Raw genomic sequence first — 25,875 nt, 5'->3', positions numbered from 1 at the left:
TCTCCAACCCAAGACAGCCTGGAAGGTCGACCAGAAGTGTCTATCACAATGGCTGGGATGAAAGCACAGTCTAGCATGGATTGAACCTTACTCTCATTAGATTTGACTTTAAGGAGGGAATAACATGCATACTCCATTTGGTATGAAAATCTATTTTACACTGCAGTAAAGTGGGAAAAGGGGGATAAGCAGGATTTGGGAGGTATAATAGAAGGGAGGGCAAATGGGAGGAGGAAGTAATTAGAAGTAATTACTGCAATATCTTTGCAATTGCAATTGCGATTGAGGAGGGACAGGATCAAAAGAGAGAATAGAATAAATGAGAGACAGGATAGGATGGAGGGAAATATAGTTAGTCTTCCACAACATAACTGTTATGAAAGTGTTTTTCATGACTACACATGTATAACCTATATGGAATTGCTTGCCTTCTCAATGGAGGTGGGTGGGGAGAAAGGAAAGGAGAAAAGTTGGAACTTAAAGTTTTAAAAATTGTTTTTACACGCAACTGAGAAATAAGTCATACAGGCAATGGGTTACAGAAATCTGTCTTGCCCAACAAGAAAATAGAGGGGAAGGGGATAAGAGAAGGGAGGAGTGTGATAGAAGGGAGGGCAGATTGGGGGAAGGGGTAATCAGAATGCACGCTATCTTGGGGTATGTAGAGGGGAGAGATGGGGAGAAAATTTGGAACTCAAAATCTTGTGGAAGTGAACGTTGAAAACTGAGAATAAATAGATTAATTAAAAAAATAAAAATTAGGGGAGCAATGAATAGTTTATTTGTCAGATTTTATGGAGAATGGAGGAAATTTGTGACCAAACAATAGAAATGCAAAATGGATAATTTTGAGTACATTCAAAAATGGTTTTGCACAAACAAAGCCAATGCAGCCAGGATTACAAGGGAAGCAGAAAACTGGGAAAGAATTTTTACAACTAGTGTCTGTGCTAAAGGCCTCATTTCTAAAATGTATAGAGAACTGAGTCAAATTCACAAGAATACAAGGCTTTCCCCAACTGATAAATGGTCAAAGGATATGAATAGGCAGTTTTCAGAGGAAGAAATTAAAGCTATCTTTAGTCATATGAAAAAATGCCCTAAATCACTATTGATTAGAGAGATGCAAATCAAAACAACTCTGAGGTACCACATCATACCTATCAGATTGGCTGACATGACAGAACAGGAAGATGGTAAATGTTGGAGAAGATGTGGGAGAGTTGGAACACTAATTCATTGTTGGTAGAGTTGTGAGCTGATCCAACCATTTTGGAGAGCAATTTGGAACTATGCCCAAAGGGCTATAAAAGTATGCATACCCTTTGACCCAGCAATACCTCTTCTAGGGCTATATCCCAAACAGATCATAAAAATGGGAAAGGTTCCACATGTACATTTATATTTGTAGCAGTTCTTTTTGTGGTGGCCAAGAACTGGAAATCGAGGGGATCGCCATCAATTGAGAAATGACTAAACAGGTTGTGATATATGAATGTAAAGCTGTACTATTGTGTTATGAGAAATGACCAAGAGGCATACTTCAGAAAAACCTGGAAAGATTTATATGAATTGATGCTGAGTGAAGCGAGAAGAACCAGGAGAACATTATACATCGTAACAGCCACAGTATGCAAGGACTGATTTTGATTGACTTAGCCCTTCTCAACAATGCAGGGACCTAAAACATTTCCAAAGGACTGATAGTGCAAAATACCATCCACATCCAGAAAAAGAACTATGGAATCAGAACACAGAATGAAGCAGACTATTTTCTCTTTTTTATGTTTTGTTTTTTCTCATGTTTTCTCCTACTCGCTATAATTCTTCTATGCAACATGACTAATGTGAAAATTTGTTTAATAGGAATGTATGTGTAGAGTCCATGTAAGATTACATGCTTTCCTTGGGAAGGACGGGGAGAAAATTTGAAATTTATGGAAGTGAATGTTGAAAACAAATTAATAATTTGGAAAAAAAGACAAACATAAGACTTTAAAGTAAAACTTTAATTGATTAGAATCCTTAAATTCAGATGATAAAAATATTAAGAGCTAGCATTTATATAGTCTTTTTTTCAACAGTTGAGAAAACTGAGCCTCACAGAGTTTAGTCACTTGTCCAGGATCACACAATTAGTAAGTATCTGAGGCAAGATTCAAACTCAGGCCTACCTGACTCCAAATCCAGGGATCTCCCCATTGTGCCCCCTAACTTCCTTTAAAATATCAGCCTACCTTATATGAAATCACCTGGGTAGAAGAAATGAAAGCTTTTATATATTCCAATTTCCCTGTTTGTCTTAGCTTTTCTGCCACAGCTTCCTGCTTGTTAATTTTCTTCAGGAAGTTGTTTACCAAATAGAACTAAAAGAATATACTGTCATGGAGGGAAGGAGATAAGAGAAGGGAGGGGTGTGATAGAACGGAGGACAGATTACTGTCCTCAATACTGTCATAGCTGTGTAAATCAACCAAACTTGTCCTATGTTGATAACCGGTCCCTCTGGAATGGTACTTTGTTAATTTATTTGCCAACCCACATTTATAGCATTTTAATTACTATTGTATAATTTTAGCAATTCTTTTTATTATAATACATAGCAGTCAGCATGGTGTATTCTATAGCTATTCACCACTTAACTAATCCTTGTATAAATTCTTTAACCTACTAGTCAAAGGTATACTACTTACAGCATAAGCACCTAAGGTATACTACCAGACCTACTAACAATAATGTCATAGATTCTAATCCTTGCCTATATAGCACTTGCTTATGTCAAGTGAACCTAATTCCCCTCCCTCCTCAATACCCAACTGTACTCACTCGCTGCCCTAGATTGATAGATAGATGATAGATAGACAGGATAGGTAGATAGGAAGGAAAGAAGGCAAGGAGGGAGGAAAGAATAAAAAGAGGAAAGGAGGAAGGAAAATTTATTAAATGCTATGTTCCGGGCACTGTGCTGAGTGATGAGATACAAACACAGATAAGCAAGAAGGAGCTTACTTTCTAATGGAGACCCAACATATAAAAGCAGAAATTGAAGCCGGGAGAGGTTGGGACTGCTGGCAAGGTAAAACAGAACTCACCTATGAGAGCAAAGGGACTCAGAGATAGAGTTTAGACTGTTAGGGGGAAACACGTAGAGGCTGTAGTCTTATAGAGAAACCATGGCTTAGAACCACAGAGAAGTGTCAAGAAGGCCTGCACCCTTGCAAGATAAGGCAAAAATTCCCCTATCAGAGCTGATGGACCTCAGGTGGAATCTAGATTATCCAAGGGGAAGTGGCAGAGTTGATCGTCTGAAAAGAGTGGACCAGGAAATAGATCCCCAGCACCTATCATCATGCCTATCACATAGTGCTTATCACATAGTCTTTTGACTTAATAGATATTTGCTTCCTTGATTTTCAGATTTTAGGGGTCATGTTATTTACTAATGCTTAATAATTTGAGTCCAGCTTCTTTGAGAGATAGAGAGGTCCTTTCACTTGCAGCATTCAGATAATGCATGCAGCATTTTGACTTTAACACATATCACTTGCTGATAATTGCAAGTTTGAATTATTTTTTATCAAATAAGTATATTAAAAACAGTTACCTAAACAATTTTTCACCTTATTATTATTGCCTACAATTTTAGGATAAGTTTCTAAAGTTTTCTCCAGACTTATTTCCAGCATCTGTGTGACCAGTACTTTTGTTGGAAAACTTTTCTACAGTTTCAGTAATTTCATGTTGTTAAGAATAACTCACTCATACAATTACTGCCAATGATGTCGATTTCTGTTGCACAACTTTTGTATCCCAGAAGTATTTTTAAAAATCTGGTGAATCTTTGTTACATTTGTCCTATTAGGGTGCCAGTTGTATTAATTAATATTAACTATATGTCATATTTGAAGTCATATAATTTGTAAAATCTTATATTTACAGACCAATCTTACTTGTTTTCACTTTGTTTCAATTCTTTATCTCACTTTTATTTCTAAATATACCTTCTGCGTTCCCATATTCCATGAGGCAAGAAAGAAAAAGTTCAGTTAAACAAACTGACCCAGCCCATCAACAGTTTCTGATAGTGTATACCCTGTACTCTCCATATAACTTCTACTCTAACTTCTCCTAAGAGCCAGATGAATTTTCTCAACCCAGAATTGATTCTTGTAATTTCACAGCCAGACTTCTCATTTGAAAAATGAGCAAACTTAAGCCCAGAGAGTTTAAGTAATTTTGTTCAAGGCCATATTCTATCAGCTCCTTCCACTCTTCTGTATTGCCTTCCTCTTTCAGTGTGGATGATGCATTTCTCTAGTGTTTTATTGTACATTTTGGAATGTTGGTTGCTTGAAATTTATGGCCTTAGTGACGGTCAATCAAAGAGTTATTTGCAATTTTTTGGTTTTTTTCTTTCACATATTCTTGGTTCTTTTCACTGTTTTCTGTCTGGTCTTTCCAAATAATACAGAGTACGTTTCCTTCTGGGTGGACGTCATGGGGAGTTTAAGTTTTTACCTCCATCTGGTTATGCCCCCTGCTACGAAGCCTTGCTTCCAAAAGAAAAGATGATATTGGAGCCTGTCAAAGAATATAAGCGTGATTCTGAAGGAATAAGGGATTTGTTGGGCACTACGCGGTTCCTCTCTCAAGCCTCCTTTATCCCGTGCCCCATAGATACCAGTCAGGTAGGTTAAAATGATTCGGTGTCAATCTATAGATCTAGAGAAGATCTTTGTTCTGGTTCTGGTTGTGTTTGGGAATTATCTCAGGTATTTGACTTCTCTACTCATACTGTTATCCCATGATACATTATCATTAATTAGTGTTTTCACTATATACGCCTGCTATGGTTTTATGGACCGGAGATAGATAGCATCGTCACGGAAGTGATCAGAGGTAGGAAGAAGCAAGGCATGCTTGAGAGAAAGGAAAGAATAAACCGAGTTAGCTGGGAGTTATTAAAAATGGAAATAGAACTAGAAAGTGCTGCATACTTTTAAAGACATTGACCCTGCCTGTCTAAAAAGAGTAGGGGGATTTTATACACCCAAGAATGTAAACTTGCTACTCAGGGTGGACATATTCTAGCCTATCTGAGACTAAAGAGCAAGTTTAATTTATACTGTTCATTAAGATACAAACTCTAATACAACAACTAAGTCTATGTCACATTTACATGAGGCCTCCTCTTGATCTCCCTACAACCTTTGACACTCCTGATCACTCTCACCTCCCATGTACTCTCTTCTCTCTAGCTTTTCATGACCCTTCTCTTTCTTGGCTCTGCTCCTACTTGTCTGATCACTCTTTCACAGTCTCTTTTCCTGGATCTTCCTTTAGGTTCCTCAAGGTCTTGTTCTAGTCTCTTTTCTTTTTCTAAATCTTTCTGTGATACCATTTGCTCTCCGAGTATCAATTATCATCTCATTTCACATGAGTCCAAGATCCGTGTCTCAGGTCCTGGTCCCTTCCCTAAATTCCAAGCCTACATTACCAGTTACTTTTTGGACAGCTATAGCTCATAATATAAAAACCATAACTAACAGAACTCATTATTCTTCCCCTAAAATATCCCCTGTTCTGCAGTTCCTTCTTACTATTCAAAGTGCTGCCACTCTCTCAGTCACACAGGCTCACAGGCTCACAGGCTCAGTGCCATTCTCAGACCTTCGTTTTCTCACATCCCAATCTGTTCCAGAGCCCTACCTTTCTATTTTCATGACATTGCTCATGTAAGTTTTCTTCTCTACTCACACAACCACCACTTTGGTGAAGGCTTTTATCATTAATGCCTAGACTTACACAGTAGCTGTCAGACTGGTGTCCTTACATCAAATCTTAACCCATTCCAGTTCATCTTCCTTTTAGCTGCCAAAGTGATCTTTCTAAAGCATAAATCTGACATGTCAGTACCTTACTCAGTAAACTACAGTAGCTCCCCATTACCCCCACAAGACACTCTCAGGGTCTCTCTGAAGACCTTTGAAATAAGTTGTGTGACATAGAAGACACTGGCAAAGAAATGCCCAACATAGTGTGCCTGCATCACCGAAGGCACTGTACTCTCTGAGCAAAACAGAATTGTAGTAGCTCATAAGAAATGTGAGATGAGCAAATTTAGAGACATCTCCACTTCTAATATTTAAATGGATTATTTTTACCCCACGTCTCATAGAGCTTTCCAAGCTTGTATTGGTCTGATCAGCCACAGTTGACACACTGTACTTATAGGGAAGTCATTTTGTTTCTCTTTGAGAACCAAGGACAACAGTCAACCTACTAAACTCCAAGATCAAATAATCAAATATAAAACTCTCTGGCTCGTAAAGCCATTCACAGTCTGGCCCCTTTGCGTGTTTCTATTCTTCTTCTACTTTTCTCCTCTCCCTATACTCTGTGATCCATTAATCCTGCCTTTCTTGGGAATCCCCACAAACGACACTACAGCTCCCTTCTCTGTCTTTTCAACTCTCTTTCTCATTGACCCACAAGGAGTACTAGAAATTCCCTCTGATCTTCATGACGTTTAAAACCTCTTCAAAAGAGGAATTATTTGCACGAGTTAAGCAATCCCAGTAGTCTCCACTATTTAGGATGCCAAGAATCCAAATGAAGTAGCAGTTAAACGAAGTAACAACAGAAAAGACTAATCACTAGCCCATAACCTACTCCCTCAGCACCTATTCCACTACCACCTACTATGCTACAGCAAGTGTGGTAGAAGCCAGCCCATAGTCTTGCAACAGAATTCAGCTCTGTACTACCTTCTTTCTCCCATTGCTTTAGAAAACTGAACAGAGGGGTGGAGCCAAGATGGTAGAGTACAGGCAGCAACACAGATGAACTCTTCATTCCCCTCCAAACAACTTTAAAAGAACTCCTCAAATTAAATTTTAGAGCTGCAGATCCAACAGGAGGTCAGCACAAGATATTTTTCCAGCTTTAGGAAGGTCAAGAGAACTTCAGAGGTCAAGAGAAAAGGTCTGTGACACTGAGTGGGGGTCAGCAGAATGCTGTATGGTAGCACCAGTTGTGGGGATGGCTGTAACAATACCAGAAGCAGCTTTGGGAGTTGTCAGTCTAGAGATGGTAAAGGACAGGCAAGAGGAGAGTGGGTAAGCTGGTCAGAAAGAAAATATAGAGGATCCTTTGCTGGCACAGGTTGGTAACTGTTGCACATAAACAGTTCTAAGTCTCAGTTCCAGGGTGGAAAGGAATACTTCTTATTGGTTGCAAAGGAGCAAAGGCCCTGGATTCAGTTCCAAGGCCAAGAGGATCACAAATGTTTGTGACTCTAGGAGAACAGGGGACCTGGTTATAGTTTCAGGGCCAAAAGAAGTTCTAATACTTGTGGCTACAAGAGAGCACAGGCCCTTCCTGGTTAAATATAATAGTATAAACCAGGTGAGCAGTAACCAGACCTCTCCCTGGAAGCACTGAAATTTGCAGACCTCTAGAACTAGCTCTGAAAACAGCAGCCTACAGGTGAGAACACTGCCTCCTCCCCCTCAGGTGAGCAGAGATAAACTTTAACATAAAGCTCAAAGTCAAATTATAGGCTAGCAAACAGCAACAAAAACAGATCTTGTCCATAAAAAGCTACTATAGTGTTAGGAAAAACCAAGATGAAAACTCAGGAGACAACAGTTGAAAATAGCTACAACCAAAGCCTCAAAGAAAAATGCTAGTGAGTCCCAAGTCTAACACGAATTCCTGGAAGAATTAAAGAAAGAGATAAGAGTGGTAAAGGGAAAATGGGGAAGAGAAATGAGAATGATGGAAGAAAATTAGGAAAAGAGAATTAACAGTTTAGCAAAAGAGGCACCAAAAATACTGAAGAAAATAAGAAAAATAAAATACTTTATTAGAATACAGAATTGGTCAAATGGTATAAGAAGCACATTAATTCACTGAAAAAAAAATTATCTCCTTAAAAAATAGAATCAGCCAAATGGAAAACGAGATACAAAAATCTAATGAATAAAAGAACACCTTACAAAGCAGGACTGGCCAAATGGAAAAAAGGTACAAAAAGCTCCCTAGAGAAATTAATTCCTTAAAAATGAGAATTGGGCAAGCAGAAGCTAATGATTCCATGAGGCAATAAGAAAAAATTAAACAAAGCCAAAAGAATGAAAAAAAAAGGCAGTGTGAAACATCTCATTGGAAAAAACAAGTAACCAAGAAAATAAAGTGAAGAGAGATGATTTAAGAATTATTGAACTTCCTGAAAGGCATTATCAAAAAAAGAGCTTGGACTTCATATTCCAAGAAACTTTAAAGGAAACCTGCTACAATATCTTAGATACAGAGAGTGAAGTAAAAATGGAAAGAGTTCATTTATCATCTCCTGAAAGAATTCCCAAAATGAAAACTCCCTAAAACTCCCAAGCTTCCAGATCAAAGACAAAATATTGCAAGCATCCAGAAAGAACAATTTGGATATCATGGAGCCACACAAGATTTAACAGCTTTCATGTTAAAGGAAGGCAAAGGAACTAGGATTACAACCAAGAATCACCTAACCAGTCAAACTTAGTAGACTCTTTCAGGGAAAAAAAAATTGAATATTTAATAAGATAGAGGACTTTCAAACATTCCTGGTGAAAAGACTAAAGCTAAATAGAAAATTTGACATTCAAACAGAAGACTGAAGTGAAGCACAAAATGGTAAACATAGAGAGAAACCATAAGGAATTCAATGAAGCTAAACTGTTTATATTCCATTATGGGAAAATGATACATGTAACTCCCCAGAACTTTATAATCATTAAGGCAGTAAGAAGGAGTCTACATAGACTGAAGAATCTGAGTTAATTCAGAATATGGAAATGGAATAATCTCCAAAGAAATGAAGCAGTAAGAAACAGTTATGCACTGGGAAAACAGGAAAAGAAGAGGTGGCATAGGAAAAATTATTTCACAATAAAAGAGGCGTATAAGGAAGAATTTTTATGGTAGAGGGGAAAATGAAGATGACCCAGGATGAGGCATTTGGGGTTAAGTGACTTGCCCAAAGTCACACAGCTAATGAGTGTCAAAGGTCTGAGGTGAGATTTGAACTCAGGTGCTCCTGATTCCTGCACTGGTGCTCTATCCACTTCACCACCTAACCCTAAATACCCCACTTTACGGTGAAAGTGAATGGGATGGGCTTACCCATAAAATGGAAGGAGATAGCACAATGGATTAGAAACCATAATCCAACAATATGTTAACAAGAAATACACTTGAAAAAGAAAGACACAGACTTAAAATAAAGAGTTGAAGCAAAATTTTTTATGCTTCTGCTGAAGTAAGAAAAGGCAATGATTTCATACAGAAAAAAAGCAATGAGAGACCTAATTAAAAGAGATAATCAGGGAAACTGCATTTTGCTATAAGATAACATAAACAATGAAGCAATAATCAAAAAATTTTATAACATTTCTCTGATAAAGGCTTCTTTTCTCAAATGTACAGGGAACTGAGTCATATTTTAAAAAATAGGAGCCAGTTGCCAGTTGATAAATGGCCAAAGGACATGAACAGTGTTCAGAAAAAAGAATTAAAGTTATCTATAGTCAAATGAAAAAGTGCTATAATCACTGCTGATTAGAGAAAGGCAAATTAAAACAGCTCTGAGGTACCATTTCACACCTACCAGCAATGACAAGTCCTGGAATTAGGGAAAATAGATACAATAACAAACTATTGATGGAATCAGGAATTGGTCCAACCATTCTGGAGAAAAATGTGAAACTATGCCCAAAGAGCTATAAAACTGTGCATACTCTTTGATTCAGCAATACCTCTACTAGTTCTCTACCCCAAAGAAATCAAAGGAAAAGGAACTATATGTACAAAAATATTTCTAGCAGCTCTTTTTGTGGTTGCAAAGAATTGGAAATTGAGAGGATGTTCCTCAGTTTTGGAATGGCTGAACAAGTTTTCGCATATGATTGTAATGGGGTGTTATTGTGCTATAAGAAGTGACAAGAGAGATGGTTTCGGAAAAACATGGTAAAGCCTATCTATAAGAAATAATGCAAAGTGAATTGAGGAGAACTGAGAGACCATTGTGCATAGTAATAGCAACATTTCAATGATTACCAACTGTGAAAAACTCTGATCAATACAGTGACCCAAAAAAATTCCAAAGGATTCCTCATGAAAAAGTGCTATCCACTTCCCAAAAGCAAACTGATGAATTCTCAATGAAGATTAAAATATAACTTTTTCACTTTCTTTAAAAAAGGAGAACCAGATGACAAGCTTGCTTAGGCTGGGACAGCAATGTGGCAGTGCTCTGTGTGACATCAGAGCTCAATGAGAAAACTGGGAAACAACAGTAACTGGTACAGAATATGCATGTGAGTCTTGTTGGCAGGCCATTAAACCTGAGGGAAAAAGCCCAGTTTTCATCTAGGATTAATTCTATCTTCCACGAAGTGACTTGGAGTAGAAATTGAGGCTAGCTAACTGTGAATCCAGCATGGAAAAGCAATGAAATGACTTCCAGCCTTTGCAGAATCCACACTTAAAGGAGAAGTCAGAAAGTGAGTCATAGAGGAGTATATGAAAAAAAAAAAGACTGAAATTACCCAAGATTTCAAGAGGAAGAAAACTCCAAGACCTGGAGCATACATAGATAAACCAATATGGGAGATATTAATAACAAAAAGAAGTGTTGCCTCCAGATCAGAAATAATAGATTTTTATGAAAAAAAATATTTCATGACAGAAGAAAGTCAGCATTTGTTGAGACAGTGGACCCTATTGATTCTCAAGAGAGTACGGAACCACAACAGGATTTCCCCAAATAGTTTGAAAGAGAAATAAGAATTGTGAAACAAATTTTTTGGCCTCTGGTGCAGAAATAATTGACAGAATGGAAAAATTTGAATCCAAGGGGGCAAGTCTCATCAAAGAAATGAAAAAATAACTGAATGGGAATAGGAAAAAAATTAAAAGTGAAGGACAGACTGGAAGAAGAGAATAAAAACTCAATGCCATTAAAAGAAACAATCTCCATATAAGCAAAATATATTAATATTGACAACAGATTGCACAGAGACAACTTAAGGAGAACACAAGTCAAAAAGTATTAACATAATGAAAATAGTAATAATTTTTAGAAACTGCCCAGAAATTCTGAACACAGAAAACAAATTGCCATCTGGAAGAATCTAGCCATCACCTCCAAGAGAAAGAAGAAAAGCTATGCTGCAAACTCCAAGGCACATAGTGTTTAAATTTAAAAATTCAAAAACAACAAGTCCTTCAAGTGACCAGGAGAAAGACCTTCAAATATCTAGGAAAGGAAATTCAAATGACGCAGAAACCATAGAAGGGAATAAAATAATATCTTCCATAGAACAAAGGAGTTCAAATTGACCAAGTGACGTATACTGCAAATCTGAGCCTCACCATTAATAAAAAAAATGAACATTCAATAATAAAAGAGATTTTAGAATAGTCCTAGAAAGAAAATCAGATCTGAAGAAAATTATTTGTTTTTTAAACACTTCAGACAACAGAAATGCAGAAAAAGGGTAAAATACGTATAACAACCCGATAAGTGGTAAAGCCAGGACTTAAACTATATCCCACTGCAATTCTACCCATTTGTACTCTCCTCTAGAAGTTGTATTTCATAGTCAACAAACTTCTCTTCAATCTGGAGTCTTTTCTGTCTAACAGCCTTCGCTGAGATCTGGCTTCCTCCTGATGACTGTGTATCCTCAGCCATCCTCTCTACAACTGGATATATCTTTTCTCTCACATACCCCCAACACCTTGGTCCTGCATGTGGAGTCTAATATTCTGTTACCATTTCCAGAATTTTTCTTCATCAGAACAGGGCTAATAGGTAGGGGGACACTTCTAATGATGAAGACAAAGAGGTTTGGGGGAGGGAAGATTAGAGAGAGGTGGAATGATCTGAATTCCCTTTTCTCACATTCTCTTCATCTTAAAATCCCTTGACATGCTTTTCTTTTGTCCAGTTTTGGAGAATGAGGCAGCTGTTCTCCTTACCAAGCCAACCTTTCTGCGTGGGTCCTTGATTCTGTCTCCTCCTGTCTCCTCCAGTGGATACAATTTCAGTTATCTCTCCATCTCCCTCAGACCTATGACTTATATCTATTAGTTCCTTCCCTATTATTTTCAGATATGTCCAAGACTTCATCATAGAAACAACAAAAGCAAAAACAGAAGACTTTGCTCAACTCTATCATCTCCTCAAGCTATTTTCCTATATCTTTCTTCCCTATCTCATCCAAAATACTTGAAAAATCTCCCCATACTTACAGATTTCACTTTTCCTCCTCTCACTCACTCCTTAGCCCTTTGAAAACTGGCTTCCAACTTTCTCTTAATTGCCAGATCTAACAGTCATTTCCCCGTCCTCATCCTGCTCAATCTCTTTTTTGCATTTGACACCATGGACCACCCTGTGCTCCTGGATACACTTTTCTCTCTGCTTTTCCAAGACACAAATTTCTTTTGGCTCTTTTCTTATTTATCCAAGTGTTCCTTTTTCCCCTCCTTGGATGTTTTCTCATCCATCTATTATACTCCTTAATTATGGGTATACCTTATGGTTCTATTCTACTCCCCTTTCTCCCTGATTCAGTAGGCTTCTTATCTAATAACCCAACTCTACTACCATCAAAAATGTACTTTCTCTTTACCTCTGACTCTTAGAAACCCTTGTTTTTAATTTAAAAGTCAAATTATAGAATTAACTTCATGCAGTTTTCATATACTTAGCATGATGCTGAGTAGATATTAATATCTAATAAGTGCATTTCATTCATTCATCTAGGAGAGCATCCATGTTTAATGAAGCATACGTCAAAGTTCAGAGAGTGGCAATAGAACCATTTTATTAATGCTGCCATGCTTGTTTGACAAAATATTGTACTAGTATACTAAACTGGGTAATTAATCCTTTTGGGAGGGTGGGGCATCATACTTGTGATTTCATCAGTGTAGGAAGCTCCTGAGGAGGAGGAACTTCCTCTGCCAAAGGAAATTGTCATCAGTTTACAAATTTTGAAAAAGAAAATGATCTTTCACATCACTTTTCTTCACATCCTCTTTATTCCAGGCAAATTTAGCTACTATATATTTCCCAAACTTGACATTTCATCTTCTACCTTCCTCTGGGCATCCTCCCAGAACATTCCTCATTCCTGTTACATGCTCCTTCTTAATCTCCTCTGCCTTTTAGTTTCAAAGCACTTTCACATGTATTCATTCATTTGATAGGCCTACATCCCATCTTATATAGTCTGTTGTGATGAGAATTTGGCTTAAATGAGGAAGGTGGAATAGTGGATGTAGTAAATACTAGGACTTGCAGTTTCTTCCAGCTAATTCATTTCTGGTCATTGGTTCTCACTTGCTTTTCCTTTCTCTTTAGGTTGTTTTGCCTCCCCATCTAGAGAAGATCCGAGACAGACTGGCTGAAAATATCCATGAACTATGGGGAATGAATAAAATAGAGTTAGGATGGACATTTGGCAAGGTATGTAATGACTGATTTCGGCTGCAGGTGGGTTGAGACGCTTTATCTGCTTGAAAGAGAAATTTTAAGAATGATGGGATGAGGAGGAGAAATTTGATTATTCTCTCTTTTTCTGGCCATTACCCTTGGCTCTGTTCAATAGCAGCCTCCATTTTATCTGCATATTCATAACTTTGAATTATATCTTCATTATTTGAGGCTTTAAAGATTATTTCACCCAATATTTAACTTAATTAATCCTTGAACAAAGTATCTTCATATTTGATACATTAATGTTTCAAGTTTCCATGATTTGATCTGGCTTGAGACTTAAAGCAGTGTTTCTCAAATTGTACTTCAAAGAACGCAGAAGTTTCCCCCCTCCAACAAAAGATTATGTTTGTTTTTTTAAAATGAACCTTATGTTATTTGTTAATATACACTAAAATAATGATTTTGGAGAATTTTCCTCTAAGTGTTCTGCCAAAATAGTAATAAAGTAAATAAAGCACTGAACTTCGGTTAGTGGAACCTGGTTTCAAATTCAGTCTCTGCTAATTCCTAGCTGTGTGAGCCATTTAACTTCTCTGAGCCTTCCTTTCAAAATTTGTAAAATGTGGCCATGATAGAACCTATGCCATATGGAAAGCCCTTTGCAAACCTTAAAGCACTACGTGAATGTGAGTTGTTACTATTATTAAAAACTACAGAGAGGGAAACTGCACTTTTAGAAGTTTAGTTGTAATCTTCAGATAATCCAGTAAGATAGATACATGACTAAGGAAACCAACAGAATCTCCTTCTCTCGAAAATGTTTTAAAGAAGATTCAAAGGTAAAAAGTTAATGAAGAGATTGATTTGAATGGAAGTTTGTCGTAGGTCATAGCTGAAAGATTAAATTCATTCTGATGCTCACTACTAGTCCAAGAATTCTAAAATTTATTTCAGTGTCCATCAAGATTTTCATATGATTTATCATTTACCTTAGTTTATGAATCCTACAAAGGTAGTAACTCACTTGCGATCCTTTTCCTTTACTTCTCTCCTGCCATTGCTTAGAATTTGCTTCTCTGCCTCACTACCTTTCCCCTGATTGGCTACGGATCTCAGTATTTCCCGGGATCTTTTCCCTAGCTCCAGTTGCTTTTTTTTTCGGTTTTCATTGTTATTCCAGGATGGGTCAATAGCAGTTGGATTTTCTGTGGTAAGGAGGAAGAGGAGAGTAAAATCCTGTGGCCATTCCTGTCTTTTTCTTAGTCTTTTGCTCTCTCAATCCTTGCACAGGATTTTCTGGGCACTATACCCCTTCATCCCACATTGGATAGGGCACCTAATTCGAACCCTGACTCATGCTTACTACTTTATAACTTGAACAAATTGCTAATCAGCCAATTAGTAAACATTTTACTAAGCATCTGTTATGTTCTAGGTATTGTGCTAAGTTCTGGGGTTACAAGAAGAGGCAAAAGATAGTTCCCACCTTCCAGAAGCTAACAGTCTAATCTTGGGCATCAGTTTCCACATCCATAAAATGAGAGGCCAGATTAGTAGCCTCTGAAGTCCCTTTCCTCCCTACATCAGCAATCTAGAGTCAGAATAGATATGATTATAGATTCCGTGATCAAATAATAGTTCTGTACTACTTTCCACTACAGAATGCTGCATAGGTACTATTATGAATGCACTGCCTGTGTCTGGCATTTTGTCTGAATTTAGGTAAATCTTGTTTAAATCTGTTTTAAATCAAGAGTTGCAGAGGGAAACTTTAAACCTCCATTGTTAGTAGATAAAACACTTTAAAAAAATCTCAAAAGGACAGTGTACTTGCTTCTAAGACAGGAAACTGAATTCTGTTCTCTGTTGGCGTAGGAAAGGAGAGAGCACCTGATAAGAAATAGCATGTGTTGTCAGTGAAAGCCATGCTCATTCATAGGCCCTCAGAAGAAGAAAGGTGGGGAAATAAATTGACCTGAACTTCCCTCCAACTTGCAGGAGACCCCACTGCAGGGCAAGAGAAGTGCTCCCAGTAACTTGAAAATACAGTTATCTCTGAGATATATCAGTGCATTTTCCTACAGAAATATTGAATATTAAGGGGTTGATTCTGTAGTATTGTTTTTACATAATTTTATGTTAGATATTTTAGTGGGTTTTAGAATGTGTGATTTGTCCACATGGCTATTCCCTCTGCATTTTTTTTAAGTTTTAAAGAAAAATTTATTAGCCCATTTGGTAGAAAGAGCCAGAAAGAAGGAGTGACTCCTCCCCAGGTCCCTTAGGGTTTATGTTATATAGGATTTTTTTTCATTTTCCATGTAATATTTACATGTAAAAACAATTTTACATTAAAAAAATTGAGTTCCAAATTCTCTTCCTTCCTCCCCTTTTTCCTGATTGATAAGGCAAGCAATTTCTTATAGCTTATATATATGCAGTCATGCAAAACATATTTCTGTATTCATCTTGTTTTGAAAGAAAACACAAACCAAAAAAAACCCAAAACACCACCAAACCTAAGAAAAACAAAGTAAAAGAAAAAAAGTGAGCTTCCATCTACATTCAGACTCCATCAGTTTTTCCAGTTAAGTCCTTTGCACATGTCTTAGAGCCCTGTATTGATGAGAATAGCTAAGCCTTCACAGTTCATATTCATAGGTTGCTGTTATTAGGTACAGTGGTTGTGCTCACTTCCCTTTGTATCAGTTCCTATAAATCTTTCCAGGATTTTCTGAGAGTATCTAGCTCATCATTTCTTATCACACAATAGTATTCCATCACAATCGTATACCACAGTTTGTTTAGCCATTCCCTGATGGATAGACATACCCCCAATTTCTAATTCTTTTTCACCACAAAATGAGCTAGTATAAATCTTTTTGCACCTCTAGGCCCTTTTCCTTTCTTTTTTTAAATTTTTCTGGGATATAGGCTAAGTAGTGGTATTGCTGGGTCAAAAACTATGGCGAATTTTATGGCCCTTTGGACATAGCTCTTTTGACTACTCAAATATCACATTCCCTGCCCTCTGCTTCTTTAATGTGGAAGCTGCTAAATCCTGTGTATCCTTGACTCCAGCTCCCTGACAATTTGAATTGTTTCTTTCTGGCTGCTTGCAATATTTTGTCCTTGACTTAGGAACTCAGGAATTTAACTATAATATTTCTGGGAGTTTTCATTTTGGAGGTGATTGGTGGATTCTTTCAATTTCTATTTCACCCTCTGGATCTAAGATACTGTGGCAGTTTTCTTTGATAATTTCTTAAAATATGATGGCCAAGCTTTTTTTTTTTGATGTGACTTTCAGGTGGTCCAATAATACTTAAATTATCTTTCCTGGATCTGCTTTCTGAGTCAGTTGTTTTTCCAACAAGATATTCCATTCATATATATTTTTTATTCTTTTGATTTTATTATATTGTTTCTTGATGTCTCACAGAGTCATTAGCTTCTACTTACCCTATTCTAATTTTTAAATATGTTCAGTGCTTTGTCAGTGGAATATAAGCATTGAAAGGTCCTATAAAACCAGAAACATTCTGTGCATAGAAATAATAGAGTATATCTGTCATCAAATGACCAACCTAGGAAAGTATGGAGAGGCTCATAACCCATAAAAAGTAGCATCTGGCTGATTTTTTATTTGTTTGGTCACAAGTATGCCTAAGATCATGTAATAAGATGCCTGGGGGAGGATGGAGTATCCCATGTTATATTATCACCATGTTATAGTGAGGTATCAGAGCAGAATTTGGTGGAGTATATTTTAGGTATATTATAGATTAAATAATAAAAAATTAACATTTATATAACTTTTTAAGATTTACAAAACACTTTACATACATGATCGTTTGATCCTCAGCACTATCAAATGACTTATCTACTTTAGGATTATTTTAACTATTGTACAAATGAGAAAATAGAGGCTCAGGGAAGTTCAGTGATTGTCCCTTGGAGGAGAGATTTGAACCTGGTTCAACTTATCGCCAAGTCCAGCTGGACTGCCATCAATGCCATATGGCCACATCAGAGTAGGATTTCTGTACCTGGCCATAAACACAGCACACTGGAGGGCTGCTAGCAGAGGCTCACTCTTGATTTGGTCAGACAGGAAAGACATTAAGAAGGGATTAATAATCTTACTGTATTCTAGTCTAGTTCTCTCAGAAAAGGCTTCTGATAGTAAGAGCACAAACTCCTACAGCATTCCCTAATCACCCTTCTCACAGGGGCCGGTGAGAAGCGGGAGCAACTACCCCTATGTCTTGATGGGGTCGGTTGAGACAGGCACAACTAGTGCTCCCCCTAAATCCCCTCAAGCCTCATTGGGGCCCGGCTGAGGCAAACACAGACTCCCCCCTAAGCCTTGATGGGGGCTGATCAAGGTACGCACCGCATTCCAGCTTGTGCACTCAACCCTAAAGTTCCCCCCAAGCCTCATTGGGGGCCAGTTGAGGCACACACTGCATGTGTGCATTCAACCCTAAGGGTTCCCCATTCACTGTCTATTCACCTGTTTTATAGGGCATCAGGCAAAGAAGGCATATTGCCAGCCATAGCCTCACAAGTTTATGTCACCTCATTCCTGTATCTCACTGCACAGCTGCAGTGGATGTTTCTATTATTTACCATTATATAACTCTGTGCAAGCGTGGTGGAGATGTTTTGAACCCTAACTGTGGGAACTCGTATCTAGTACTTGGGAACTGTTGGTTGTTATGGCTATGGAGCTGGGAAACTGAACTCTGAGAAATAATAGCAAAAATTCACTTTTTACACACTAAAATTCACCTTACATACACCGTGAGAGCCAGTTTTTATGGGAAAGTAAAATTCATTCTGAATTCCAAACGAGTAACTTAAAAATGAACATTTGGAGCACAATCAGTTGTTAAGCTCCTGACCATTTATTCTTCAATCCCACAAATATAAAGTACCTACTTGTGAAAGGTGCTGTGGATTGAAACATCAAATGACACAAGCCCCTTGACTCACAGTCTGGGGAGTTACGCGTGTGTGATATATGGTAGAATGAAGTGGAAGTTCCTGCCCCTCTCCCAAAAATCCACTGAAGTATTATTGCAAAATTTGATGAAAAAATAACTTTCATCTGAGACAATTAGAGAGCACTTCACAAAGAAAGTAGCACTTGAATTGAGCCTGGAGGGAATGCTTTGAAGGAAGACTAGAAAATATTCAGTGTAAAAACTAACACATAAAGTTCAGGGCACTCATTTTAGGTGGAACGTAATGTATCTGAGGGAGAGTAATGTAAAATAAGTCTGGAAAGGTAAGTTTCAACCAGATTGTGAACCTTAAATGCAGACCACAGAGTCTGTATTTTAATCCTAGAAACAATAGAAATTTAAAAAGGTATTTTAATTGAGGTCAGATCTTTGTCTTAGGCAAATTACTTTGGCGATTATGTAAAGGATCAATTGCAGAGACCAGTGAGACTATTACAGTAGATAAAAGGTGATATAGGACTGAAATAGTGTGTTGGAAAAAAGAATTGCTAGAAGGGGACAGCTGTGAGAGATGTGAAGCAAAATCAGTAGCACATGACAACTGATTTGATCTGTGAGATGAGGGACAGGAAGGAGTCAAAGAAGACTTGAGAGAGCATCACTTAGCTGTCACCACACAGCCTCCCTCAGGATTTATCAGATGTATTTTACCCTTATCTTTTTTTTAAACTTTTGCCTGGGTGTAACTGACTCATCATAACTCCAATTGTTCTTTTTTAATGGTGTCGCGTAGATCCGAGATGACAACAAAAGGCTGCACCCCTGTCTTGTGGAATTCTCAAAGCTGCCTGAAACTGAGAAGAATTATAACCTGCAAATGTCGACAGAAACTTTAAAGTAAGTTTAAAACTAAATTGAATTAAGATTTCACAGGTGTGAATAACTTGGTGACATGTAGTCCTGTATTTTGGGTATATGTACCACTCTGAGAAAACATATCTTGAGGAGTTCGGGGTGGGGGGAAAGTAAAGATGATCATTTATAATGCGAAACATTCTGTTTTAGACCCTTTTAACTAGCAATTTCTCTGGTTCCAGAGAACGAAGTTCTTATGAGTCCAACCTGACACATCCATCCCCTCCTTATCTCAATCTACTGTCATTACCCTAATTCAGACTTTGATTACCTTTCACTATGATGTATAGCCTTCTAACTAGATGATCTTCCTATCCTATTCCAATTTCTCTCCAGTCTCATTCAAACCATTGCCAAATATTTCTAATCAGTTATCTTGCTTCTCAAAGACTTTCAGGAGTTCCCTGTCAACCACAAAATAAAATCAAAAACTCCTTATGTTAGCAAGTAAGGCACCTGACAATCACGTTTCCACCTAGTTTTTCAGCCTTATTTCACCCTGACTTACTGGGCCTGCCCAGTCCTATTGCCATATATTTTATATTGCCTGTATCTGAAATTTTTCCTCCTCCTTCCAACTACCCACAATTAAAAATTCTCAAGATTCAACTCATGCCACCTCCTCATGAAAACTTGGAAGACAGCTATCCCTCTTCAGTCTCTTTTTTTCCCTCCATTTGACATTTTCTGGTGTAGTTATTTTTAAACCTCTTTTGATTAGTGTCTGTATTGATTGTTTCCAATTGATTCTGTATACATCTTGTTTTGTACGTAGTTGTTTATGTGTTGTCTGTCTCCCCCTTTAGACAGTAAGTTCCTTGAGGGCAGACTGGTGGAGTTTTGGAGTTTTTTTCTTTTGCCTTACTTCAGGTCCTCTAGCACTTTAGTCCAGTGCTTGGCACATGGTAGATGGGTAACAAGCGCTATTGACTTATTGAATTTTACCTCCTTAATAAAAGGTCCTTGAGGGCAGGGAAGGCTGATGTCTCCTCTTTGTATACTCAGGACATAATAATGCTTAATTAACATTTCTTAATTTTCTTTTAAGATTTAAATTTATTTTTTTATTTTTAGTTTTCAACATTCATTTCCACAAGAGTTCCATATTTCTTCCCCATCTTTCCCCTTCCCCAACCCTGAGATGGCATGCATTCTGATGACCCTTTCCTCTAGTCTGCCCTCCCTTTTATCATCCCCCTCTCTCATTCCCTTACCCTTTACTTTCTTGATAGATTTCTATTTCCCATTCCCTGTATATCTTGTTTCCCAGTTACATGTAAAAACAGTTTTTAACATTTGTTTTTAAAACTTTGAGTTCCAAATTTTCTCCCTTCTTCCCTCCCCACCCACCTCCATTGAGAAAGAAAGCAGTTCAATATAGATTATATATATGTGTATGCAAAAGGCCTCCATAATAGTCATGTTGTGAAAGTCTCACTATATTTCCCTCCATCCTGTCCCACCTCCCAGTTATTCCATTTTCTCCTTTGACCCTGTCCCTTTTCTAAAGTGTTTGCTTCTGACTACCCCCTCCTCCAATCTGCCCTCCCTTCTTTCATCCCCTTTCTTACCCCCTTCCCCCTACTTTCCTGTAGGGTAAGATACCCAGTTGAGTATGTATGTTAATAAATTAGATTGTTTATGTGGAAAGTTAGAAATTAGTAGGAAAAGTATTAGGAAGTCACCTGCTTGTTTCTAGAGATCAAAAGGAAAATGAAATATTTCCAAATTTAAAAGTCCCTAAGAAATGATGCTTTTTAGAAAAATCTCACAAACATGAACATCACTTTCCTTAATCTCCTCTACCTATCTCTATTTTTCCTACTTTTCACAGTGCAGCTCAAGTCCTACTTCACAGTGGCATCTTCCCTAATGAATCAAGCACAGGCTTAGCTCTGTCTTTTCTACCTCCCTTTGTACTTAATACCTCTTCTATCCAACAGGCACTCCACTATGTATTTTTCTGATTTCCACCTATCTATAATGTATAATTTAGTGCTTAATTTTTTAACTATATTATAAATGAGCATGTGTTACAATGTCTTTTGTAATACTTGATTCATGATTGCAGATTCCTTCTAGGTACTTCTTTTATAGATCAAAGACTAGTACAGTCCTGGAACATAGTAAATATTCACTACATACCTGGTGTTTGAGTCATCAGGAACATAACTGCTCCAAAATATAAGGTATATTGATACTGTGACAGTGACTGTCACTTTCAACTAATCAACAATCTTTTATTAAGTGCCTATTGTGTATAAAACAATGTGTGTGGGAGACATATCTTGATAAGACAAGTTCCTTGGCCTTCAGTTAACAGCCTTAGTACTTACTATGACACCAAAACAGATAAAACACAATATTACATAACTAGTAATTTCAAGAAAATTTTTTGATGGCTATGTTATGAGTTGTGAGGGGAAAGACTATTACCAGTTGAGGATTAGAAAACAATTCTCGAGGCAGGGCCAAAATGGCAGAGTAAAGGCAGAGACTTGCCTGAGCACTCCCCCAAACTCTTCCAAAAACCTTTAAAAATGACGGTAAACAAATTCTAGAGCAGCAGAAGCCACAAAAAAGATGAAGTCAAACAAATTTCCAGCCCAAGACAACTTGGAAGGTTGGCAGGAAAGGACTTCTGCAAGGTTAAGAAAGGAGTGCAGTCCAGTGCAGGCAGCACCAGTGCAGACTCTGCCCCAACAAACCTGGAGCAGACCTCAGGACAACTGAAACACTGGTAGGAATGGTGGTTTCCACACCTCTCAGCCCACAGATACCAAAGACAACTTAGAAGGTCAGCAGAAAAGGATCTGTCACACCTCAGTAAGAGTAGAGAACAGTCCAGCAAAGGCCCTGCCAGCACAGTCCCAGTTCCAGCAAACCAGGAGCAGACTTTGGGAGTGACTGAATCAGTGATAGCAACAGCAGCTGTTTCTGGAGTTCTCTGCCCACAGATGGTAAAGGGGTGGAACAGTTGGTTAGAAGGAAATTACAGAGGTCTTTTTGCTAGCACTGGGGCAGGAATCAGTTGCTCTGCCCGTGCTTGGGTCCTCGTCACAGTCCTGGGTGGAAGTCTCAGGGTAAGGAAGAACACTAGCACAATAGAGCTTGCAGCCACAGTGGAGGGTGGACCCTCCTCACAGTTCGAGGGCAGAAAACAGTGCTTGTGGTCACTCAGAAGACAAGAGCACAGGGCAGGGGAGTAGGAAACACCTCTCCTTAGATCATACCACCTTGAAAGAACTTAAAGCTTACAGGTCCCTAGAATTATCTCTGAAAACAGCTGCACAAAACACCTGAGGCGTGAGACAATTTGCCTTCCACCCTGGAAACAGAACCCTACCTTAACAAAGAGCTAAAAGGTCAAGGAATAGGCTGGGAAAATGAGCAAGCAACAGAAAGAAAAAACTCTGACTATAGAAAAGTTACTATGGTGATAAGGAAGACCAAAATACACACTGAGAAGAAGACAACAAAATCAGAGCTTCTATATCCAAAGCCTCTAAGAAAAATGTGGCCATGGAAGAGCTCAAAAAGGATTTTGAAAATCAAGTAAGAGAAGTAGAAGAAAAAATGGAAGAGAAATGAGAGTGATGAAAGAAAATTATGAAAAAAGAGTCAACAGCTTGGTAACAGAAGCACAAAAAGTAAAAACTGAAGGAAATAACATCTTAAAAAAGGCCAAATGGTAAAGGAGGTACAAAAATCCAATGAGGAGAGTTACACTTTAAAAAGCAGAATTAGCCAAATGGAAAAAGAAGTACAAAAAATCTCTGAGGGGAAAAAAAAACTCTTTAAAAAGTAGAAATGGCCAAATGGAAAAGGAGGTACAAAAGCTCTTTGAAGAAAATAAGTCCTTAAAAATTAGAATGGAGAAAATGAAAGCTAATGACTTCATTAGAAATCAAGAAAAAAAAACCCAAAGTAATGAAAAATAGAATGTGAAATATCTCATTGGAAAAACAATGGAAAATAGATCCAGGAGACATCATTTAAAAATTATTGGGCTACTTGAAAGCCATGATCAGAAAAAGAGCCTAGACATCATCTTTCAAGAAATTATCAAGGAAAACTGCCCTGATATTCTAGAACCAGAGGGTAAAATAGAAGTTGAAAGAATTCACCATTCACCTTCTGAAAGAGATAACAAAATGGAAACTACCAGGAATGTCATAGCCAAATTCCAGTGTTCCCAAGTCAAGAAGAAAATACTGCAGGGAGCAAGAAAGAAACAATTCTAGTATGGTAAAAGCACAATCAGAATAGCACAGAATTTAGCAGCATGTACATTAAAGGACTTGAGGGCTTTGGAATATGATCATCTGGAGGGCAAAGGAGCTAGGCCTACAACCAAGAATCACCTACGCAGCTAAACTGAATATAATCAATGGGGGGAAATGGACATTCAGTGAGATAGAGGAATTTCAAGCATTCCTGAGAAAAGACTAGAGCTGAATAGAACATTTGACTTTCAGAAGCAAGACTCAAGAAAGGCATACGAAGGTAAACAGGAAGAGGAAATCATAGGGACTTAATAGGTTTAAACTGTTTACCTTCCTACTTGGGAAGATGAAACTTACAAATCATAAGACTTGTCTCATTATTAAGGTAGTGAGAAGTATTTATAGACAGAGGGCACAGATGTAAGTTAAATATGAAGGGATGATATCTAAAAAAAATTAAATTAAGGAGTCAGAGAGGAATGCACTGGGAGAAAGAGAAAGGTAGAAGTAGAACAGGGTAAATTATCTCCCATAAAAGAGGAAAGAAAAAGCTTTGATAATAAAGGGGAAGATAGAGGAGGTGAGGAGTTGTGAGTGACCCTTACTCTCATTAGAATTGGCTCAAAGAGGAAATAATATACACACTCAGCTGGGTATTGAAATCTGTCTTATCCTACAGGAAAGTAAGAGGGAAGGGGATAAGAGGAGGCGGGGTGTGATAGAAAGGAGGACAGATTAAGAAAGGGGATAGTCAGAAGGAAAACACTTTTGAGGAAGGATAGGGTAAAAGGAAATACAGTTAACAATGGTAACTGAAAAATTTGAAGCAAATATCTCTGATAAAGGCCTCATTTCTCAAATGGAGAACTGAGTCAAGTTTATAAAAATAACCATTCCCCAACTGATAAACAATTAACATTTTTCTTGAGGGTTATTTTTTGTCTGTGTTTTCTTTTAAAATATGACTACTATGGAAGTGTTTAGCATGACTGTACATGTATAAATCTGTACTGAATTGTTTGCTTCTCAATGAGGGGGGTGGGGCAGGAGGAAGGCAATGAATTTGGAACTCAGAACTTTAAAAATGAATGTTAAAAATTGTTTTACATATAACTGGGGAAAAATAAAATGCTAATTTAAAAATAAAGGAAAACAATTCCCCAAGGACATAGTAATTTGGTTGGACTTTAAATGAAAAGTAGTCATTTGACAAATAAAAGTAAAGAGTGGGAGGCAGTTCCAGGTATATTAGACAGCACACACAAAGACAGAAAGATATGAGAGTTCATTGTAGTTTAAGGAACCATAGAGTTGGCTCATATGACTTTCAGTCATGTAGAAAAGAGGAATATGAGATAAGACTGGAAAGGTATTATAGTGTCAGGTTATAAATTACCTTAAATAGTGTACAGGATAATTTGTGTTTATAACTGAAATTCCTCCTTGTCTTTCACCAATAAGTTCAAGTTCTATCTCTTCTGTTAAATCTTCCCTGGAAACTCCAGTGTAGACTTAGCGCTATCTACTAAGACTCCTGTTGTTCATAATGTCCCTGCTATACAATATAGTAGCAATAGGAAGTCCCTGAAAATATCTGAGAAGAAAAATAAGATCTGTGTAAAAAAACTGTATCATTCTGGCAACAATGCAACAATGAAGCATGGTTTGGAGAAGAGAAACAGTAGAGGTAGGAAAATTAGTAAGGAGGCTTCTGTAGTCGACTAGGCAGCTGGTCATAAGAATCTGAACTGGACTAGACATTAGAGTCTGTATAGGAGGAATTGACAGGAGCCAGCAGTTCACTGAATGGCTATTACAGGCAAAGAGAAGAGTTAGAAATATCCCCAGTGTTATAGAAACATGAGTCAATGGTGATACTAGAGAAAAAAATAGTGAGATCAGAAGAAGCAGGTCTAATGGGAAGCTTAAAGAACTTAGCTTGTGACATGGCAAGTGTGTGACATGTGACATGCATTTGGAGAGACCAGCATGGTGGTCAGAACAGCGATCAGGCCTGGAGTCAAAAACATGGAAGTCATCTGTGCAGAACTGGTAATTGTGGCCCAGGAGATTTCCAAAAGAAGGTAGTGAGAGAAGAGAAGAGGGCCAAGGGCAGGTCTTTGATCAGTACCTGGAGGGTTAGCGATAAAGTGAGGAGCCAAATATCCATTTTAGCTGTGATTCCAAAGAGGAGGAGGATGCTAAAGTTAATATGACATTTCAAAAGTATTTTCTTAGAAGAACATTAGTACCTAGGGACTATTGATACTGTTAC

The 25,875-nt window shown here is 37.7% G+C and overlaps 1 protein-coding gene across 7 annotated transcripts in view; it reads left to right on the top strand.

Annotated features, from left to right (window-relative positions):
* The window catches only part of RYR3 (ryanodine receptor 3), a 750,252-nt gene that overhangs the window by 435,682 nt on the left and 288,695 nt on the right, over positions 1 to 25,875 (top strand). For all 7 annotated transcript variants that reach the window (XM_072625274.1, XM_072625277.1, XM_072625272.1 and 4 more), the window contains exons 20-22: positions 4,472 to 4,688; positions 13,412 to 13,516; positions 19,253 to 19,356. In XM_072625274.1, the coding sequence (XP_072481375.1) occupies positions 4,472 to 4,688; positions 13,412 to 13,516; positions 19,253 to 19,356 (426 nt within the window). The remainder of the gene's footprint in view (positions 1 to 4,471; positions 4,689 to 13,411; positions 13,517 to 19,252; positions 19,357 to 25,875) is intronic.

Source organism: Notamacropus eugenii, chromosome 7, assembly GCF_028372415.1.
Source record: "Notamacropus eugenii isolate mMacEug1 chromosome 7, mMacEug1.pri_v2, whole genome shotgun sequence".
Lineage (NCBI taxonomy): Eukaryota > Metazoa > Chordata > Mammalia > Diprotodontia > Macropodidae > Notamacropus > Notamacropus eugenii.
Note: the sequence above shows the minus strand (reverse complement) of the source record. Positions and strands in the feature narration are given on the sequence as shown.